This window comes from Coenobita brevimanus, chromosome 6 (genome assembly GCF_032717465.1).
Source record: "Coenobita brevimanus isolate Jiangsu-jjx chromosome 6, ASM3271746v2, whole genome shotgun sequence".
Taxonomy (NCBI): Eukaryota; Metazoa; Arthropoda; class Malacostraca; order Decapoda; family Coenobitidae; genus Coenobita; species Coenobita brevimanus.
Window position 1 is genome coordinate 58,269,776 of NC_136959.1, and position 19,840 is coordinate 58,289,615.

The 19,840-nt window shown below is 40.0% G+C and overlaps 1 protein-coding gene across 1 annotated transcript; it reads left to right on the forward strand.

The window, feature by feature from the left end:
• The first annotated feature begins 2,574 nt into the window (after positions 1 to 2,574).
• On the forward strand, positions 2,575 to 17,019 carry LOC145401330 (uncharacterized). The gene is made up of 12 exons (XM_080273658.1): positions 2,575 to 3,005; positions 6,050 to 6,128; positions 6,804 to 6,999; positions 7,468 to 7,612; positions 8,518 to 8,678; positions 9,601 to 9,726; positions 11,563 to 11,667; positions 12,560 to 12,648; positions 13,813 to 14,004; positions 15,414 to 15,509; positions 16,014 to 16,226; positions 16,804 to 17,019. The coding sequence occupies exons 1-12, from the start codon at positions 2,575 to 2,577 to the stop codon at positions 17,017 to 17,019; spliced, it is 2,049 nt and encodes a 682-aa protein (XP_080129784.1).
• Positions 17,020 to 19,840: the final 2,821 nt, after the last annotated feature.

Genomic DNA, 19,840 nt, shown 5'->3' on the forward strand with positions numbered 1-19,840 from the left:
AGCCTTGCAGCTCCCCTTCGTCTTCACTCAACAACACAGTATCATCTGCAAACAACAGTACAGGAAGTTTCCAAACACTACCCACTCTCACCAGGGCCACTCCAACATCCACTACTCTGCCTTGTACCTCTTTTATTACCCCATCCATGTACAGATTGAACAACCATGGAGACACAACCATATTGACATGATTTGAGTTACAAAAATTACGTACAGAAGTTATGTCTTAATGGAAAAAAGCATCAGAGAATTTGAAAGAATATATTTTAAATGAAAAAAGAGTCAACTATCAATCTGGCATCCTCAAGCCAGCAAGATATATACAGTTGCTAGACCATCATTGTAATGGCTAACGGGGAGGAACCAAAGTTGGTTAAATCAGAGTTTCCTCCCTCCCCCCTCCAGGTGGGAGTTTAAACATATCTATGAAAATGAATGAGTACAGTATCACATTGAAGCACTAAAAATAAATGCTGTGCATGTTTTACATCAGTTTGGCCCATAATTTTGCTTTTTTGCAGCTTATTTAGGTTTAGAAGGGCCGCATAATGTGTTCCACTTAACAACCATTGTTTGGTATAGCAGAAAAACAGTTTGGTGGGCTCAGGCATTCAGAGAGGCCATGTTTTAGGCCCAATTTAATGACCATTGTTTGGTATAGGGTTTACATCGAGTAATGAACCATGTGGTTTCTTGTAAGCCAGGAAACCATTTACGGTGCTTGGTGGTAACAGTATAGTCAGCCCATACATGTTCCTTATGCGTCAACAAATGGTTGGTGGAGGGTTTGTGCCCCTCCCTGTAAAACTACCTTACTAACTCAAAGTCAGGTGATCACCCTTTGTGGGATTATGGCGTCTGGCTATAGATGCGATGGTTTGGTATAGCCAATGAAAGTTCGGTAGGCATCGTGGTGTTCATTAAATACGAACTCCATTATATCTAGGTTTGTTATAGTGATGGTCTGCTATGTTGTGTATGGAGTAGTCTGCCCAGAAACTAATGGTTGCATGCAGAAGTAGAAAAAACTCAAATGAACCTAAATGCCTTATATACAGTACCGGGGTAGCTCAATGTTTGCCACTTGGTTGACGAACATGGCTCTTTCTGAAAAGTCATGGGCTTTGACTTGCCAGTGATAATCATAGAATAGGCTTTAAAATGCAGTGTTGTAATAACAGTGTACCATAAAGCAGTCTTATCTGTGTGGAGCCTGAGCCCACCAAGCACTCGTATCTTTGTGGGGCCTGAACCCACTTCACGTGCGGTAGAGAGGTGGGTTCCAGCCCCACATAGATGAGGATGCCATATGGTAATGATGTTATTATAACCTGTTGTTAATATATATTTTACATTGGTAGATTTGTAGTATGCTTTCCTTCCCACCACACAATTACTGTACAGCGAGCACTCCAAAAACGGGAATATTGTATCCTGAAGCTCTCGCTTTATGAGATTTTTGTGTTATAGGGCCAAATGTTAACATGTTAAAAGGTTTCATGGTACCTAAGCCAGCCTTAAGTTCCAACTTTGGGGCAATTTTCACTTTTTTTCAAGAACATTTACCTACGGTACCTAAAAAAGACTTCATTACATACAAACACTGAAGGATTCCTCACCTTGAATGGAAGAGGTGTGGGCTTGCTGGGGGGAAGGGGAGTGGGGTTCCGTGGCCAAAAAGAAAGACCAAAGATCACACAGAGCAAGTGTGCAGCCAGAGCAACGGGAGAGGGTAGGGTCGACTGGGGCAGGAATGCTCAGTGGGCCGTCATGACACCCCGCACAGACACATGACAGCAATACATTATTGGCTGATGCAACCCGCACTATGACCATCACTGGCCGCGGTGTGCCTGTTCCCACTGCATTATGACTCTAATTTGATGCACTATGACTGAACCATAATTTGGGGAACCTGCCTGCATTGTCTATCTTCGCCGTGTAGTATGGTGTTAAAAAAAACTGGCAGCTTCCTCTGCCCGCTTAATGTCTATAACTTTTGCATTGTGATGGAATTCAGACATAAAATTTTGTCTTCCTTGTTATGTGAGTTTCGAGCTGTTGGATCGCGCATTATGTGAGCGCTGACTGTTTTTTGAAATTAGAAAGAAACTCAATAAAAGGGTTATTGACAATGCAGATTAAAGACACATTCCCTAAAATAAACAAAAACATCTGTAGATAGCAAGAATAAATTGTAGAAGGCAACATTGGATTGAAGGGGTTGAGTGCAAATTTTGCACAGGATGACATTCCATTTGTCAGGGCCTGTTCCGTAAGTGGCAGTCATGTTATCATTATCTTTTTGATAGAACAAGATAAGATAAGTGCCACACAGTGAGCCAGAAGCTGTGTGGTATTATGATAAGTGGCACAACAAAAAGCTATCAGCACCCAGTATGTGAAATTTTAAGAATACAGTATAAGTCATTGATGTGTGGCTCTACTGTGGGAGTTCACTGAAGTCAGAGGACACATTTGTTCCTGACACATACAGAATGAGAAATTGCAGTATCACTGTAACTGCTGGTACTGATTGTTGATTCCAGGTGATTATATAATGTTTAGGCAATAATGAGTGAGAAAAACTCCTACTCTGTGCTTCCATCTCCCTGTGACTTGAGTGACAACTCAGAAAGTCAGGTATCTGTGCCCATGCAAGATATTGCACCATCATCAAGCAATTCCAGTCGCTCAGAAGCTAGTGAAAGTGAACATGCAAGTTTTGGAAGCAACAACGGAAAGGATACTGATGCTCGGAGGCACTGGGATGCATTGTCCTCTTCCTCTGACTTGCAACACTCTGATTATCCTAGGGCTGTGCAGAACAAAGTATATGAACCTTGGGAGCAGACAGGTTGTCAGGAAGAGGGTAGGAGTATGTTCTACTGCTCCATAGATGATGATTCCAAAGATGTGGTTGGGTCACTTGATAATCAGCAACAGTCATCAGGGAGCGGCTGCATCTCGTACTACTCTGCGGAAGATCAAGTAGATGGTATCATGTAAGCACTTTTTATGTTTATGTAGATGTGAATACAGTATTCAGTAGTCTACTGTATATGCTGGTATGGTGTTTAATGTGCTTTAGAGTTGTGAGGTAAGTCTAGCAGAAATGATTCTGTGTGTGTGTGTGTGTGTGTGTGTGTGTGTCTCTCTCTCTCTCTCTCTCTCTCTCTCTTTTATTATTTTTGAATAGATTGATTGTACAGTTTTTTTTTTAAAGAATACAGGCACAGTACTGTATGTATTTCATCACTTTCTGTGAACTTAACCATGCTTATGTGTGTCTGATACAGTACATACTGTAACATTATGTATGTACAGTACTGTACATGTATTTTGTGCTTATAAATTGTAATAAAAAGGGAAAATTTGGAAGTACGAGCAAGGTGCCTGGTACGGTACCAATTAGGATACAGTAAATCCTTTAGGTTCTCAGCTTTTGTTATCACAGAGTTTCTTTATCACACGCTAGGCTTGGTACCAGTTATGCATAGTAACTAAGGGTGCTCCCTAATGTTTTTTCCAATAACTGTTTTTTTTTTTTTTTTTAATGTGATGGGACAACCTGCCAGTATCATTTAGGTGTACTACCCGAGAGCCCACTGTACTTAGCTAGTACACTGGCGTATCATTTAGCTAATATGCTGTTCTTGTTGTGGCCCGAGGTTCAACTGGACATGAGCATTGTGGATTGCTGGCTGAAGTTGCCCTTCTCTGCAGTCCACGACCCTTTCTTCCTGTCTCCTGCTCTCAGGGGATAGGAAGGGAGTTTAGAGACAGTTTATAGCTGGTTGTATTGATGTTCCTCACCAGCACCTAGTGTGTTGATATTCTTTATGATGGTATCAGTGGATTTAAAATGACAGGTTAATCTGGAATTTGCCAGAAACTACAGTCATGGAACCCAACTGTTGCAGAAAGTCATTACCATACTGCATGACAGGTGTTAATTAAATCAAATTTCTAAGCAGTACCTGTACATGTTAAAAGGTATTTAACCATTTACTGTAACCCCTTCACCCCAAGGGTTCTTCTCAGATGAATAAAATCATCTGGTTTTTGCCAGAATGAAACATAGAGTACACCCTTAGGCTGAAGAAGTTAGAGAGACATGCAGTTTGATTTTCTTCAGAATGTCTGACATTGTATTTAGCTCAGAACCATAGTTTTCGTTGTTAAATGTATGAATTATAGAAGACTGTAGCAAAATTTCTTAATTGCATTACAGTAATCTCTTGATTATCCAACATAATAGAGCCAAAGGCATGTCTGGATACAGGCAAAGTCCGGATACGGAACAATATCCTCTACTGTACTCATACCCTGCCTATACCCAACCTACTTCCTGTACGGTACTCAACCTGTATGTACAGTAGAATACCCCTTCTAATTTTGCCAGTGGTCGCTTGTCTTTCAGCTGTATGTAGATCTCATATCACACATGGGAATATCCAGTGTAATGCCAAACACTAAGAAAACAGTGCATAAACAACGAAGATCCACAAATATCCTACCTATAACGTACAGTACCCCTCCTAAGTTTGGCAGTGTACTCCATTCTTTCAGCAGTATGTAGATATCAAAACACACATGGGAATAGCCAGTGTAATGCTAGACACCAAGAAAGCAATGCATAAACAACAAAAATCCACAAATATCCAACCTATAATGGACAGTACCCCTCCTAATTTTGGCAGTATTCTTCAGTCTTTCATCCGTACTTAAGCATCAAAACACACATGGGATTATCCAGTACAATTCTAGATGCTAAGAAAGGAATGCGTAAACAACAAAAGTCCACAAAAAATCAATGAAGACGACGTTTGCAATAAGTATATTTAACCCGCTCGGGAACCATAAGTTTTACAAAAGTCTCTGGGACAACAACAGAATGATGGCTGCTTCTGTGGCACAAAGAAAAGCTTTCCCATGGCCAAATAGGCTCCCAAGAATTGGTTATATACATATTAATAGCATACCGACATCTTTACTGGTGTTTATACTTTAAGATTACCGGTAGCTAATAAAAACACACAAAACTGATGAGTTAAAGTATGGAAATGCAGTGAGAATAAAGTTGTTCAAGAGTAAAAAAAATACCTTCAAATAACTTTTGAACACCCTAGTGCAAAATTTTGCCTGCACCATGCAAGAGCTAAGCATATGTCTAGATGCAGAATTTCATGAACTGTCTTGTGATGTAGTCAGAATTTCAGTATGACCAGTAGTATTCAAATAAATCCCCCCAAACTAAAAAACTCACTGGTGGTGATGCAGGGAGAATGGGAGGTCGAGCAAGTGATGCTAGAGTCGGGGAGGACTGAGGGACGGGGAGGGAGATAAGCCTAGCAGCGGTGAGCATAGGGGGGAACGGAGGAGGGATGGGGGGGGGAGAAGCGAAAGCTGCCGGGGGACTTTGACTGTCCAGTGAAGAGACAGACGGGTGCGTTTGCTCTGCTGGTAGGTTAGGCTCTGTGTTACTAGTGTGAGACCAGTATGTTCCCATTGATCAGGCCAACTGGGAGAATTTGACCATTTGGTGAGGAGCTGGATGGGCATTTTCAATCAGTTTGTGTGTTGTGGTCTGTATTGCCCTGTATTACTCATGCACAGCCATTAGCATCCAAGTGATATGGGTGGCCGGAAGACTTTGACCATTCGGTAGGGATCCAGACAGCCATTTTGGCTCAGCCTGTGGGTTACGTTCCATTACCCACGAGCAGCTGGTAGCATCCAAGTGAACCGGGTGGCTGGGGGACTTTGACCATTCGGTGGGGATCCGGACAGCCATTTCAGCTTAGCTTGTGTGTTACAGTCTATTACCCATATGTGAAGAGAGAGGCCGGCAAGCCATCCAAACAATTTTTTTTAACTTGTCCACTGCCAATGTCAGAACTTTATGTTTGGATACAGACAGATAAATGTGGATACAGAAATAATAGATCCAAGGCCTTATGTATGTATACAGAGCATGTCCGTATACAGAGTGTCCAGATAATTGAGTGATTACTGTACAGGTACTTCAATTTTTGTTTACTTTCAGGTCCGAGATAATGTCTCGGCAACGCTTAGATTCCACAGCGTCACTGGAATATTACCGGACACAAAACACAAGCCTGCAGGTATGAGATTAACATTTCTGTATTTATGTATTATCATTTTAAATACCTGTTACCTCCAGTGATAGAGGTTACCGTATATTTTTACTCATCTCTCATCATATTAAATCACAGAAAAATCAGTGGGAGGATAATGATGAAAGTTTGTTAATGCAAGGATGCAGTGATTAATTTTAGTGAAAGTACATCAGGGGATAAAGACACTGTTGTACTTCGATAAATAAGACACAGGTAAATTTGCATTGCTAACTGTGGACGTTGCAGTGTGTTTCTTTGTAAAGGTGATTCTGTTTTTAGATAATGTATGCCATATATTAATGAATCCAGTTAAAGAAAAATGTTTGCCACACTGCCACACAAAAAAGGTAACATTTAAGGCTTAAGAAATTTTTGACAAGAAGGTTTGATGTGTAACTATATTGTATTTACAACTTTTTTTTCCACTGAATTTTAACATACATTTTTTCATACATTACAGGAAAACCAGCTGTGAGAGCAAGCCTTATATAGTGGTTATTCAATAAATCATTGTATAATCAAAATGGGAGTGTTACATTACAATGAGATGACATATGGAGAGAAAAAACTATAATTATGTTAAAAAAAAAAAGTGTATAACTGTAGTAAAAACTGCCAGTGATGAGGGCATAGTGTATAACATAAACTGTGTTCTTGTAGGTGTCGGCACGTGAGGAACTGCAGGGTCCTGTACGACTCCGGCCGAGCTCAACAGACCGACACACTCAGCAGTCACGCCGCCTTCCCTTCTGGCTATGGTTCATTATTGCAAAAAGTCTGGGCATCAAACTACAGGAAGATGATAGACCAATCCTAGCCACAGTTCTTTATACATTAACCTTTATGTCTGCTCTAGGTTGGCATATTTGTACTTGCCTGTATGTGAATTCAATGCAGTACAGTACCGTGGTATATTGTTATAATATTGCCATTCTTCTTCACTTCCGCACTTGAATATAATTGATGCATAGTTATGTTTTTGTATGTGTGTGAATATAATTTTATAGTATAGGCTAAAGTTACCACTCTCCTTCACTTCTATTCATAAATAAATAAATAAATAAATGGCCAGAAAGGTATGTAATAATTAGCTTGACTTCAGTCAGGCATTCATATAGTCAGTACAACTCCATCGAGGGTAAAAATGCTGCTGAATATGGCAGATGCAGAAGTATGTAGAAAAGGGAATTTGGATTTTGAATTTGTTTTAGTTAAGAGTGACTGAACTGTTCATTGGCTCAGGGCTTTCTCCAATAGGGGAATGGGTGTAATACCAATTACAGGTATTGCTGTCAGGTGTAATTTAATTGTTTATGGCTTACAGGATACTTCTTAGGCACTTGGTGGTTTGTGGGATATGATATCGTGAGTGTCTCCACCAAGACAACTATTATTGATGGAACCGTGAACATCTTTTACACCCTTTTTTGGGGTGCTCTTGGGGTCTATTCAAACAAGCTTGCTTATAAGTGAGTTTAACACACTGCTGTATAATGATTGTGGTAATCCTTAGTTCTTTATATCATTGTGTAATTGTTGTAATCTTCACTTCTTTTTGTCACTGTATAATGGTTATTGTAATCCTTACTTCTTTTTATCAGTGGAACATTGGTTATATACTGGTATACAATATTAAGTAAACTCATTTACCCGTTGTTACAATATCCAGCCCTACTCAATATCCAGCACTATTGGCTCAGCCATATTAAAGCAATATCCAGCAAAATTATGCAATATCTGGTGCCAGAATGGGACGTAACCAGTGGTTCTGCGCAATATCCAGCGTTGAGGTGTATCAACCGGCTCGTAAAAAGTAGCCAACCAGTGCTGTGTTACTGTACTGTATCATTACTTTATTGTATTTTATGCTTAATTTTCATCTTTTACTCATGGGAAAGTTTTTAGGATAGTGGTTTGAGATGGATAGTAATGTAATATCCAGCTCAAGGCCGAATATTGAGCCAATGGGGGTACTGTGAAATACTGATTCTGGTGTTTTGCTTTAACCGGCATAGGGCTTGGCTGAATTATGCCTTAAAATTGAGAGTTTACTGTATACATGCCATACATATAGAAGGGACAGACTGTTATTCATTATCTATAAGGTCAGCTTCTCCATTGGAGTGAAGGGCATTATGAAATTTTTGTGTGAAAATTTAAAGTGAAACATTGTTAAATGGCAAGATTCTCATAAACATTTGTATTTTGTTTCTGGTGCAATGTAGACGTACTGTATTGTCACCTTGATTTTAAATGTTAATTTGTTTTCATGATTCTTTGTTCAAAGACACAGTAATAATGCAGTATAATGGGCATATATTCTTTAATGTAGTTCTTCTACAATGTTACTTGGTTACATTTATGTTCATTCCAGGTTATTCAGCCACAAAAAATTCTTGGATATGCTGCGTCTGCACTCCAAAACAATCCTGAAGATGAATGCTTTGGCAGTTGTCTTCACCCTTATGCTTCTCATCGCCATCTTTAATGACATTAATGCTTTTGAAGACTTTAAGGATGAGACATGTTTAAAAAGTTAGTAATAGATATTTTTATGCACACATTCTAATCTCCAGTATTCATTGTTCAAAAAGTTAGATATTTTTATGCTAACATTCTGATGTCCTGAAATAAAGTAGAATACTGGTTACCTACAGTACTGCAGTTGACTTCTTCAGCAACATACTGTATTTTATTTTAGTTTCTGGTGTGCATACCCAAAGTGGAAATGACCTTATGGTGGTAACGAGGTCTGCATAAAGAAGTTAGGGTGATGATGCGATTACTACAGGTTGTTTAAATGGTCAGAAAGGTCATTTGTTATTTGAAATGAGATGAGTTTAATCCAAGGCTAGGGCAGGGAGCAGTTTAATGTATAGCCCTTGCATGTATTCAGTATGGATGGTGGGCATTATTATTGAAGTGGTGGCCTGTGAAGTTGTGTGGCTTGTAGGTGGACTGCCGGCCCCAAGGGAACAGGCTGTCATTGGGTATTAGTCCTGAAGTGGTGACTTGTGAAAGTTATCAGTTAATTTCTTGCTTTTTCTGTGTCTCACATGGGCAGTTTGGTTATTAATTTCTTGTCTCTCTTCACCCACATCGTGACAGTTGAGTTGAGGTGATGTATAAGGTGAGGTATTTTTCTTATATCGTTTTCCTTTCTGACTTTACTTATTGTTTTTATTATTTTTTTTTACTTTACTACATCCTCCAGTTTTGCATATTTACAGTATATCGTGCTTTTACCTCACCCACATCGTGACAGTAGAAATTGAGGTTGTGTTGTGTGAAATGAGGTGCTGCTTTCATCCCTTTTCTTTCTAACTATACTTACCACAGCTTCTTATTACAGTGCCACATACCCAGTGTTGAATTTTTATTTCCTAATTTTTCCTCACCCATGTCATTGAGTTTTGGTTATTAATTTCTTACTTTTTCCTCACCAATACCTTGACAGTTGGAGTTGAGGTGATTGTGTGCAAGGTGAGGTACCTATCCCGTGTGGTGTATTCGGTGTTTGCAGTGTTGTGGAACTCGCTTGTGGCTTTCGTAATTATATCAACCTGCCGCACGCATGTCATAGGTAAGATGTAGACAAGAATATCATGCTGCTTTTTAGTCACTCAGTAGTGGAACATAATATTGCCCTGGGCATTTTTGTTAGCCTGCAAAGATCATCCTGTCCAAAATCTTTGCTAAGTGTTTCATTCTTTATTATAATGAAGTACTGTATATTAGTATTTATGTTTGCTGCATCACATCTGGATGAGGATACCTTTATGTTTTTCTTTCTTTCATTCTTTCTTTCTTTCTTTATGTTTTTATTTACTTATTTTATTCTTTTTTGTGATGAGTGAGTGTCTGGCCTATTTCAGTAGGTGTGCTGTTGATAATTTTTCATCTGTCATGCTTTCTCATTTTTGCTCTCAGTACCCTACCTTGCCCCATCCTTAGGTGTGAACAAGAGATCAAGATGATGATGATGATGATGATGATTTTTCCAAGGCCTGAGGAAATACAATACTCCCTCGATATAATGAACTAATTGGTACCAGACCCTTGACGTGAAAGTGATAGTTCATTAAAGCCAAACACCATGCTGCTTGGTAATTTCTCTGGCGTCATGGCCTTTACCGAACAAAGATTGTTATATACAGTAGTGCACCAACTTTCGCTACAGCAGGATTCGCGGAATCCACTTTCGCGGCATGCACCAAATATTCCCTAACTTCCACTTTCGCTTGAAAAAAATCGATTTTCGCGCACAAATTTTGGGTTTGGGACAATATTTTGAACTTTGAATTTCCTGCACCGCCCGCCCGCAACCCACCGCCATCTTGAATGACGTCATGTGAACACTCTGTCCACCCATTCCCGCCATTGTGTACGAGCGTGCTAGCTCCATTGTGTTGGATTCTCACGGTTCAATGGCCTCTACTATACCTGGTAGTGTGGGGAAAGGGCCTGGTGGTGTGGGGGGAGAGCCTGGTGGTGTGGGGAGAGGGCCGGGAGGCAGTGGTGGTGATAAAAAGAGGCAGAGAGAGAGAGTGGTAGCGAGGCAGGAAGAGGTGGCGCCAATACATCTGGCGTGGCTAAATAGGCCCGCCACGCGCCTCGGATACTTACCCCCAACATCCATTAAACACCTCAACCTGGTCTCTGTGGTATGTTTCTCCTCATATAATGTGTACTGTACAGTTTTTATTGTTTGTATCTCACAATGCAATGTACAATAGTGATTTGATGTACTGTACTGCAAGTGAAAATGAAAATCTGATGTTACTTTAGGATAACCGGGAACCAATTAGCCTTTTTGCCATAAAGACAATGCCCCAACTTTCGCTAATTCCACTTTCGCGCATTATTTTTGGACCCAATTAGGCGCGAAAATTGGTGCCCCACTGTATTGAGCATCGTTCAACTGTACAGACATACACAGTAACAGACAGCTAGGTCTTAATGGCTCTTTTTTGCAATATTGTACTGTAAATGCTCTATTTATGGCTCCTCTCACGATGCTGGTCACCCAGAGACTGATGCAACATTCTGCAGAATACAGAGGAATGCACCTGTGTGTGTGTGTGTGTGTGTGTGTGTGTAGGGACGCCACACTGGTCGATGTATATACTGTACATACCCTGCACATCCAGTTTTTTACAGAACAAAATTCATTAAATGAACATAATGTTCAACCAGCTCAGGGTGGTCATTAATACCAAAAATTTGTTAAAAGAGGGCTCAGTATATTGAGGGTTTACTGTAGTTGCTGCAGTTTGTTCTTTTGAATTTAATGAAAGTTCTCACTGTATATAAGGAAGCGGGATGTATAGAAGTTTTGTATTCTTCATGTATGTTGAAGCATTTTGTTTAATTTTATGAGCATGATTAATGCCACGCACCCAACTTCATCTTTTTACAGGTATACGGAGATTTATGCAAGCTTTGGAACAGGATGCTCGTGTGTATGACTCCAGATACATGGGTCTTGCTCAGCAGGCTAGTGCCAGTAGACCAGTGCTAGAGGGTATGTTTGCTTGTGTATTCTCTCTGTTGTGTTTAGAAATTTGAGAGGATGCTTGGTTATGGAGAGTTAGTGAGGTGATGCACTCTGGTAGGCTGAGGTGGTTTGGACATGTGAAGAGAACATTTGAGAGTAACTGGGTGAAGGACTTTACAGACCTGAATGATGTGGGAGAGTGAGCCCCTACAGGCAGACCAAGGAAAAGGTGATAAAGTATTCTGAGAAGGGACTTGGGGTTTAGGAGACTGGAGTTTGGAAACCAGTAATCAGGTAAAAGAGGGTTGATCCAAGCAAGTGTGGAATATTGTTTTTCAAAATTAATGGAAATAAGTATATGGTACCCTCGCATTACACCAAGGTTGCATAGTGATAGAAGTCACTGATCTAAGATACCTGTGTATAAGTGATCAATGGCTCAAATCCAAGAGGTGGCTGGAGGTTTTTCTATACTGTAATGTATTTACTGCCAGGGATGCAGGGTAGTCTCATGTGGCTTAACTGATCTGGGTTATAAAGACAAGGGCCCTAAAAGGGTATCAGGTATTATGAGGCTGGCTGTTATGATTTGCTTTTAATACCCTACAGTATTTTCACTGGTACCACAAGTATGGGTAATTTGTCATACGATAATGTGAACTGCAATACATTTATTGTATATGGAAGTTGCTGTAGAGCTTGTTGACTTCACATTTATATGGGTATGGTATTTTAGAAAGCTGTGGATGTATCTGCCAGTAATGAAAATAATTGGACTTGGTTTGAAGTATTGCTGGTGCTTCAATAATTTTTTTTTTTTTTCCAGAAGTACTTATTGAGCAGATGGATGTGAAGTGACTTAAATCATGAATCCACAATAATGGGAGGTTAATTGTAATTATACCATGTCTGTCCTCAGAGTACACGTGGGTCGATGAGGATTATATGGATGAGTTGCATGACCATAGTGGTGTTGATCTTGATGCTTCCATGCTTGTGCCACAGCAGGTTTGATCTTTTTCTGTTTGGTTGCAGTAATTTCACCGTAAAATAATATTTTATACAGTAATTTTTCATGATGTTGGAAAGAAAAAAAAATATTAAATTGTCAAAGCAGTGAAGGGTTAAAATAATTTGTGCCACATTTTTTACCATTTCTCTTCTGGGATTTCATTTTATTAAACAAAAGAGCAAAACTCATACGTGTACCAATGCCAAGGGGAGAGTTACTCGAGGTACTGCAGTTTTTGATGCATTTGAATGCAAAGATTTCTTTCTGTGCAACAAAATCTTCTGGTGTTAGCTTACATAATATTTCAGTCAAGCATTTTTTCTCAGTTGAGCAAATTTTCTATTGTAAGCCTGAATGTCATATTAAATCACATCATTATTTTCTCTCAGTTGAATAAAATATACAGTAATGTCAGCTTAAATACAAAGTGTTCTGTGAGATATGAGAGAAATTGCAGGAAGTTATTTTTGGCTAAATTTGAATGGAAATGCTGTATCAGCATGGGTCCATTGCTGAGCTGTTAAGGCGCTACGTTTACTGATGACCATACTGTTTGGATGAAAATAATCATCCTCACAATTCTGACCTCCTAGATTTCCCACTTATCTTGCAACATTTCCTGTATTATACCCAGGTGTACCAAGTGCAGTGATGGGGTTAATTGTTGTTGTCTGGTGTTCACAGAGGAGTGATGGCAACAACTAGAATACAGATGATGATACCCTGGGATAATTTTTAACCCTTTGACTAATAGAATTTTGCTCAGCTGAATCAAATAATCTGGTGTTAGCCAAATTTTTATACACAGGTTCACTGATCACAGCAAAAGGGTTAATCCTCATTACTTGGTGTCCACAGAGGTGTGGCAACAACACGAATGCAGAGGATAATGCCCTAAGATAGTTATGGAAGCCTTTGATAGGAGTCTCCTCATTTGGTCATAATATTTTGCCCAAATGCAACACCCACAGCCAAAAAAGTTAATTCTCATTGTTTGGTGTCCATAGAGGCATGATGACAATTGCAATATAGAGGAAGATACCCTGAGATAGTGTTTTGAAGTCATTAACTGATAGAATTTCCCTCAGTTAGTCTGAATATTGTACCTAAATGCACCAGCTGCAGCCAAAGAATTATTTCTCATTGTCTGGTGCCTGTAGAGTGGTGGTGACAGCACGAATGCAGAGGATGATGTAGGTGAAGCCCTAGCCACGTCCTCGCTTTCCTCCAGACAACCCACTCCCAGACCCCAAGTGTCCCCTTCCCCATCAGTGAGCAGTTTCCAACAGTTTTCCAGTATCCACGCACTTCGCACCACAAGCAGAACACATGAGGGGGATGTTCCTCCTCAGGTTATTTAATCATATACTGTAGCCTTTTTTCCACTATGTGTTGTGTTCTTATCAGGTTGGGAGGCATTCTGACATTACTTCCTTACCAGTTTATTTTTGTATATAGCACTTTTATATTCTCCTGTGCAGTATTTACTAGTGTGTAATCCATTTCAATACTTTATCAAAGAGACAAAAAATGAAGGAGATATTATTATGGTGAAATATACAGAATGATCGGTAGGTGGGGACACTCACCATCCCTTCACTTGATATAGTGCTGCTTTCAGGTGGCTGCCCTTTCCTCTCTTCCTTCCTTCTTTCCTAATATGTCTTTCTTTCTTCCCTCTTCCATCTGTCTGCTGGTGACACTACATGGAGTAACAAGCCAAATGGTTTCCTGTACACCAGGAAACCATTTACTACGCTTGGTGATAACCATATAATCAAACTATGGCATCTGGTGGTTTAGTGGGTAATTAGTGTGCTCCAACCAGATTGAGCCTGTGTCAGTTTATATCCAAGGGGTGGTTGGGGTTTATTGCTCATATAATGCCACTCAGGGATGAGTGAGGCTGATCACTCACATCTTAAATGTCAGGACCTTTGCCAAGCTGCAGGCTTCTATGCTCCTCATTAGGCAACACAGGATTAGATGATGATGGTGATGATGAAATATGGAAAATGAATCACTAAGGTAGAGGTGCTCGAAAGCCTCTTAATAACATCAGAATATGACCCTTTAACTTAGTCCGAAAATGCCATCTCCAAACCATAAGCAGGAGCTCACAAGAGGAGAATATCCCTCCTCAGTTAATTTGATTGTACTGATTCCACTTTAGCTTGGTCTGAAATTGCCATCTTTACATATTGAATTCCGAGTTGCAGCAAGAAATTAACGCTAGAATACTTGTACAGTATGGTGTTAATCACGAAGAAGTGTTCTAGAAAAGATGTAGACCCTTGGTAGTCGTACTTTGCCATTTCCTGCAAAAAGACAAAACTTCTCTGTCATGTTAAGGAGGACAAACTATGTTATCTGTGACATGACAGCCAACAGTGATGTCTAAATACTGTATTGCAGACACCATGGCCTGTCATGGAAATTTCTTTCTCATGTAAAGTATTAACAGTGTATGTACAGTGTAAAATGTCTTTTCACTAGCATATTTAAGTATCAGGTAGCTGTACAATGCTGAATATAATTTTAAGGGTTGATTTTAAAGCATGTACCATATATACTGTAAATTGTAGCATTAGTTTGAAATTACTGGATGTAAATATGAATAGTGATCTGAAATAGCAAGAGTTTAATTTTAAGTACAGTATTGGCTAAAGAGAGCATGTTTCAATTGAGTTAAATGATAATTTTTGATTGATTATATTACCAGTTCCCGAAAGGAGAATTCTAACGTCATTTCCACTTCCAGAGAAACCTTAGCAGTAGTGTCCAACACGACTCCCTTTCTCAGGTCAAGCCACTTATGAGCAACTCGGAGATATTATTCAGATATTGGAAGATACAGGTATTGTATATATCCTGTACAGGTATATATAGACTGTGGCAATCTCATTGTTTAACAGTTGTGGTGCAAGTAGCTGTGTAGCACATGATATAAAAGAAAGAAATATTAGAACTTGGTCATTCTTTTTTCCTGATCCTTGTCACAAATGAAATTAGAAAGTCATACCCCTTATGTAGAATGGAAAACAGAATGATTTTGCTATATTTTTATGAAGTGCATATTATTAGGAGTGAACATGCATGAAAATCAAGGTTTGTACATGAATAAGGCAACTTCTGTGTTCAGAGTACTGGCTTACTCCTGGTAAGAACTCATAAATAAAGCTAAAAGGGTAACAGTACATTGTAATATATATGTAGTTGGTGTGTCTTCCCCTCACAGAACTGGACCACTGCCAGCTTAGAATACTGATATTAAGTTGTGGTTGATTAAAATAATATGAGCCTTAGTTATGAGGTAGGAGTGAGTTTGGAAGGTAGCCTTACCGTTACTCTTATTGTGTAGGGACGACTGAGGATGTCATCAGTGGCTCTGCAGCGGTGGATGATGTCAGTGCTGTGCCTGGTGGTCACTTGGCTGGCCATGAACTTGGTCATCTGGCTTAACTATGATCCCACTATTATTGACCTGGCAAATTTCTTTCTTCCACTGGCCCTCCTCCCATTGCTTTCCTCTGCCTATGCTGAAGTCAACCAGGAGGGACATCGCCTTCTCAAGGTCTGTGTGGATATTGTATTTTTCTTTCCTGACCTGTATTTCTTTATATTAGTAAGGAAGAGTGTTTATCATCATTTGCCCTAATTATCATTTCAACTGTTTTCTATGTTTACATGATGTATAGACATTTTGATTGAATTTCTGTAATCCTTCATTGACATAAAAGGCATCTTGTATGGATGGGTAGTTAGAGAAATAATGACATGTAGAAATTTTGCTCATGGCTATACCTGCTAATTAGCTAGGTTCTGTTTATGAGTTTGACTGGCTTACTAGATGGTCTGGTGCACTTGGGGCTTGCTTGACTCAGTCTCATTAATCCTTATTAATCACACTATGAATTTAATATCAGTAGTTATGTAGTAACCACAGTCATATGCATAATTTATATTACTCGTGCTTCCTGCTGAGTGCATGTGAACAGTGATATCACATCATAATTCACTAGATTATACAAAATGAAAGGAACTGAAATGTGTTATTGATCCATAATTTTGGTTTATACTTCTTTAACACAATATGTGTATGTTATGTAATCAACTTGATTTCTGTAATGCTCAGCATAGTGTTATTTCAGTTCATCTGTCCTCTGGAAGAACGTTTGGAGTTGTTATTTGTGCTTCAGAGTGCACCACTACAGATGCAAGTGTATGGATTCTCACTCACCTACTCCACCATCACCACTGCTGCCTTTGGAATCCTCCTGGCTTTTGCTTCCAAAGTATTGCTTCAGGAAATAACAGGTTCATCAGCCCGCATAGAATCTCAGGAATGTGTGTGTAATTCATCGTAGAACCCAGTGCTGCTGTGATCAGTGTAATCTGTTTATATCCAACAGGAGATGTAACTAGCTTTTAATTGTTAAGCCCCTGTCACACATACGCGACTCAAGGGCCGACCGCAGTGCGACTCAAGGTCGTAACGCATTTTTTCATCGATCGTCCCTTGATTCGCCAACAAAGCCCGGACTCTTTAGGGTGCTCATGAGCTGCTGGGACAACTCGTCATGCCTCACAATTTTTTAACGCCTTTGCTAAAAAATTGTAGCTGCCTCACGACTTGCCAAAAGTTGTGTCACAGTTGCGTCGCAGTCGGGAGTGTCATAGGTCAGTTGAGAAGCAGTCTTAGCTCAATTGGATGTGTCGTGATGCGGTTGTAGCGTGTTGTGATGCAGTCGCTGACAAAAAAAAAAACGTTACGACTGCGTTACGAGTCACCGACCTCGACCAGACCATGCCACGTATTTTGACACTCCATTCGGCGAATCGAAATCATGGTTCACGACCACGTGACAGCTCCAACAAGACCTTATGACGACTGGGCTACGCCAGAGCCAAGAGTGCTCCAAGAGTCTTGGCAGGAAACCTGGCGTGGGCGGCGAGGTGGCAACACTGGTCACACATGGCAACTGTGAGTCCTCAAGCACGCGGTGTATAAACCACAACAGGGCAGCGCCTACCATCAGGTCACGTTTGGCCACCTGCCTCCATGCATCACCCCAGCTGTCTTCCACTCCTTCCATGCCTCCACGGGGGGTCGTGGTGCATTCCCCAAACACATTACGCAGGCATGTTGCGTTCGTATGCAGTCTTGTAACAGTCGTGGCTGACAAAAATCCGTTAAATTTCAAATTTGAAGACTTGTAACTCTGTCATGGTCGCCTTGCGATCTTGTCGCATTCTTGAGGATGTCACGACCGGTCGTGAGGCAGTCATGACGTGGTCATTAGGCAGTCGTGACGCAGTCATGAGCAGAGCAGACTCGGGGCCAGTCAGGAGGCGTGGGAGCCAACTAGGACACGACCTTGAGTTGCGCCACGGTCGGCCCTTGAGTCGCGTATGTGTTACAGGCTTTACTCAGTATTATTTGATGTTTTTATTATATACAGGACTTCCATCTCATTTGTAGGTGTATAAGAAAAATTAAGAGAGAATTTTATTGTCTAAGATATCACTTCCCTCTTATAGGGTCACTTTTTTTTTTTTTTTTTTTTCAGAGGAAGTCTGTATTATACAGTATATGAGTGATGTCACAATTCTTGTGACTGCAAAAGTGTAAATGAGTGTTGAGATCTAGTGAATTCCTTAGGAAGAACAAGTGCTGTTAAACAAGATCAATTAATAATATTATTATTATAATACTGTATTATTATTATAGGTAGGGGTGCTCACCATCCACCCACTCAATGTAGTGCTGCTCTCAGGTACCTGCCCTTTCCATTTTTCCTTCATTTCTCTTCTGTCTTTTTTTCCTTCATTCTTTTCTCTTTCTTCTGCCTATGGGTGACTTTACACTCCCTCTTGTGTCTTTCTTTCCTTCTTTCTTTCCTCTTCCTTCAGCCTGTGGGTGACTCTACACTGAGTGACAAGCCAAGTGGTTTCCTGTACACCAGGAAGTCATTTACTACTCTGGGTGGTAACCATATAACCAAATTATGGCACCTGGTGGTTTAGCTGGTAATTAAGGTACTCCAATCGGAGTGAGCCTATGTAGGTTTATATCTGAGGGGTGGTTGGGGTTTATTGCTCATGTAATGCCACTCAGGGATGAGTGAGGTTGGTCACTTTCATCTTAAATGTCAGGACCAACTTGCCTAGCCCCGGGCTCTTACGCTCCTCATGGGGTGACATAGGATTGGATGATGGATGGATGGATGGATGGTTGGATATCAAGGGTGTGCTGTATTTTCCATTTCTTTGCATTCTGGATCCTACTTCACCCCACCTGCGGGTGGGATAAAGAGGCAAAATGATGGATGATGAAGATGATAATATTAATTTTAATTACTACCACAGATTTTGCATCAGATGTTTGTTCTTGCAGTGAAACAAGCAGAAGCTCACATGGAATCTGTGCTGGATCTGTGCTCATCACAGTGGGGAGGGGGGACCCAGTAATAATTACATTGGACACATGGAACTCTGAAGTTATTCAAACAGTGCTGCAGTATGCCTTGGCATACGTGCATCACAGCTAAAAGGTAGTGATAAACTATCCTCTGACAGAAGTGTACTGTGTCTGGAGGAAAATGATGTGTTTTCCAGTGTTTTTTCGTAGCTGATGCCAAGTAATTTCATTCATCTTAGAAAAAAAAAAAGTCTCAAAAAGTTAAATTCTCTTTGGGGTGCATTTTTTAGATGACTTTGTTCTGCACTGTAATTTAATAGCTGTTCAGAAAAAGTAATAGGTAATAAATTATGGGCGAGGGAAGTTGCCTCTTAGAAGGGTTTTTGAGTTTCCAGTGACTATCTGGGGACACGTAACTGTCCCAGGGTGTTGCTGGCACTGTGTAAATGGTGATTCCCCATATCCTGCTTCTAAAATGGAGACATAACCTAATCATAATGCTTGTAGAGAACCAGGTTTTGCCCCAGAGTTCGTAATGTCAGAAGTTTTGTTCTCCAAAAGAAATGACCAAGCTTATGAGTGGATGGTAAAGAATAGGATGATTTCAATGTTTTTGCTAATGTAATTTCATATTGACTGGTGTAATGTATTGTGCATATATTACCCTTGTCTATTTAATTTTGATCTGTGCTGCTGATATTTTGGACCCCAAAGAATAATATTATTTATCCTTTTTTTATGTATATATGAATAAATGTTTTATCATT

Coding starts and splice junctions, on each gene's coding strand:
- LOC145401330 (XM_080273658.1), top strand. CDS start 2,575: ATGAGTGAGAAAAACTCCTACTCTGTGCTTCCATCTCCCTGTGACTTG. Junction 14,005..15,413: donor AGGGGGATGTTCCTCCTCAG/GTTATTTAATCA, acceptor TTCCACTTCCAG/AGAAACCTTAGCAGTAGTGT. Junction 15,510..16,013: donor TCAGATATTGGAAGATACAG/GTATTGTATATA, acceptor CTTATTGTGTAG/GGACGACTGAGGATGTCATC.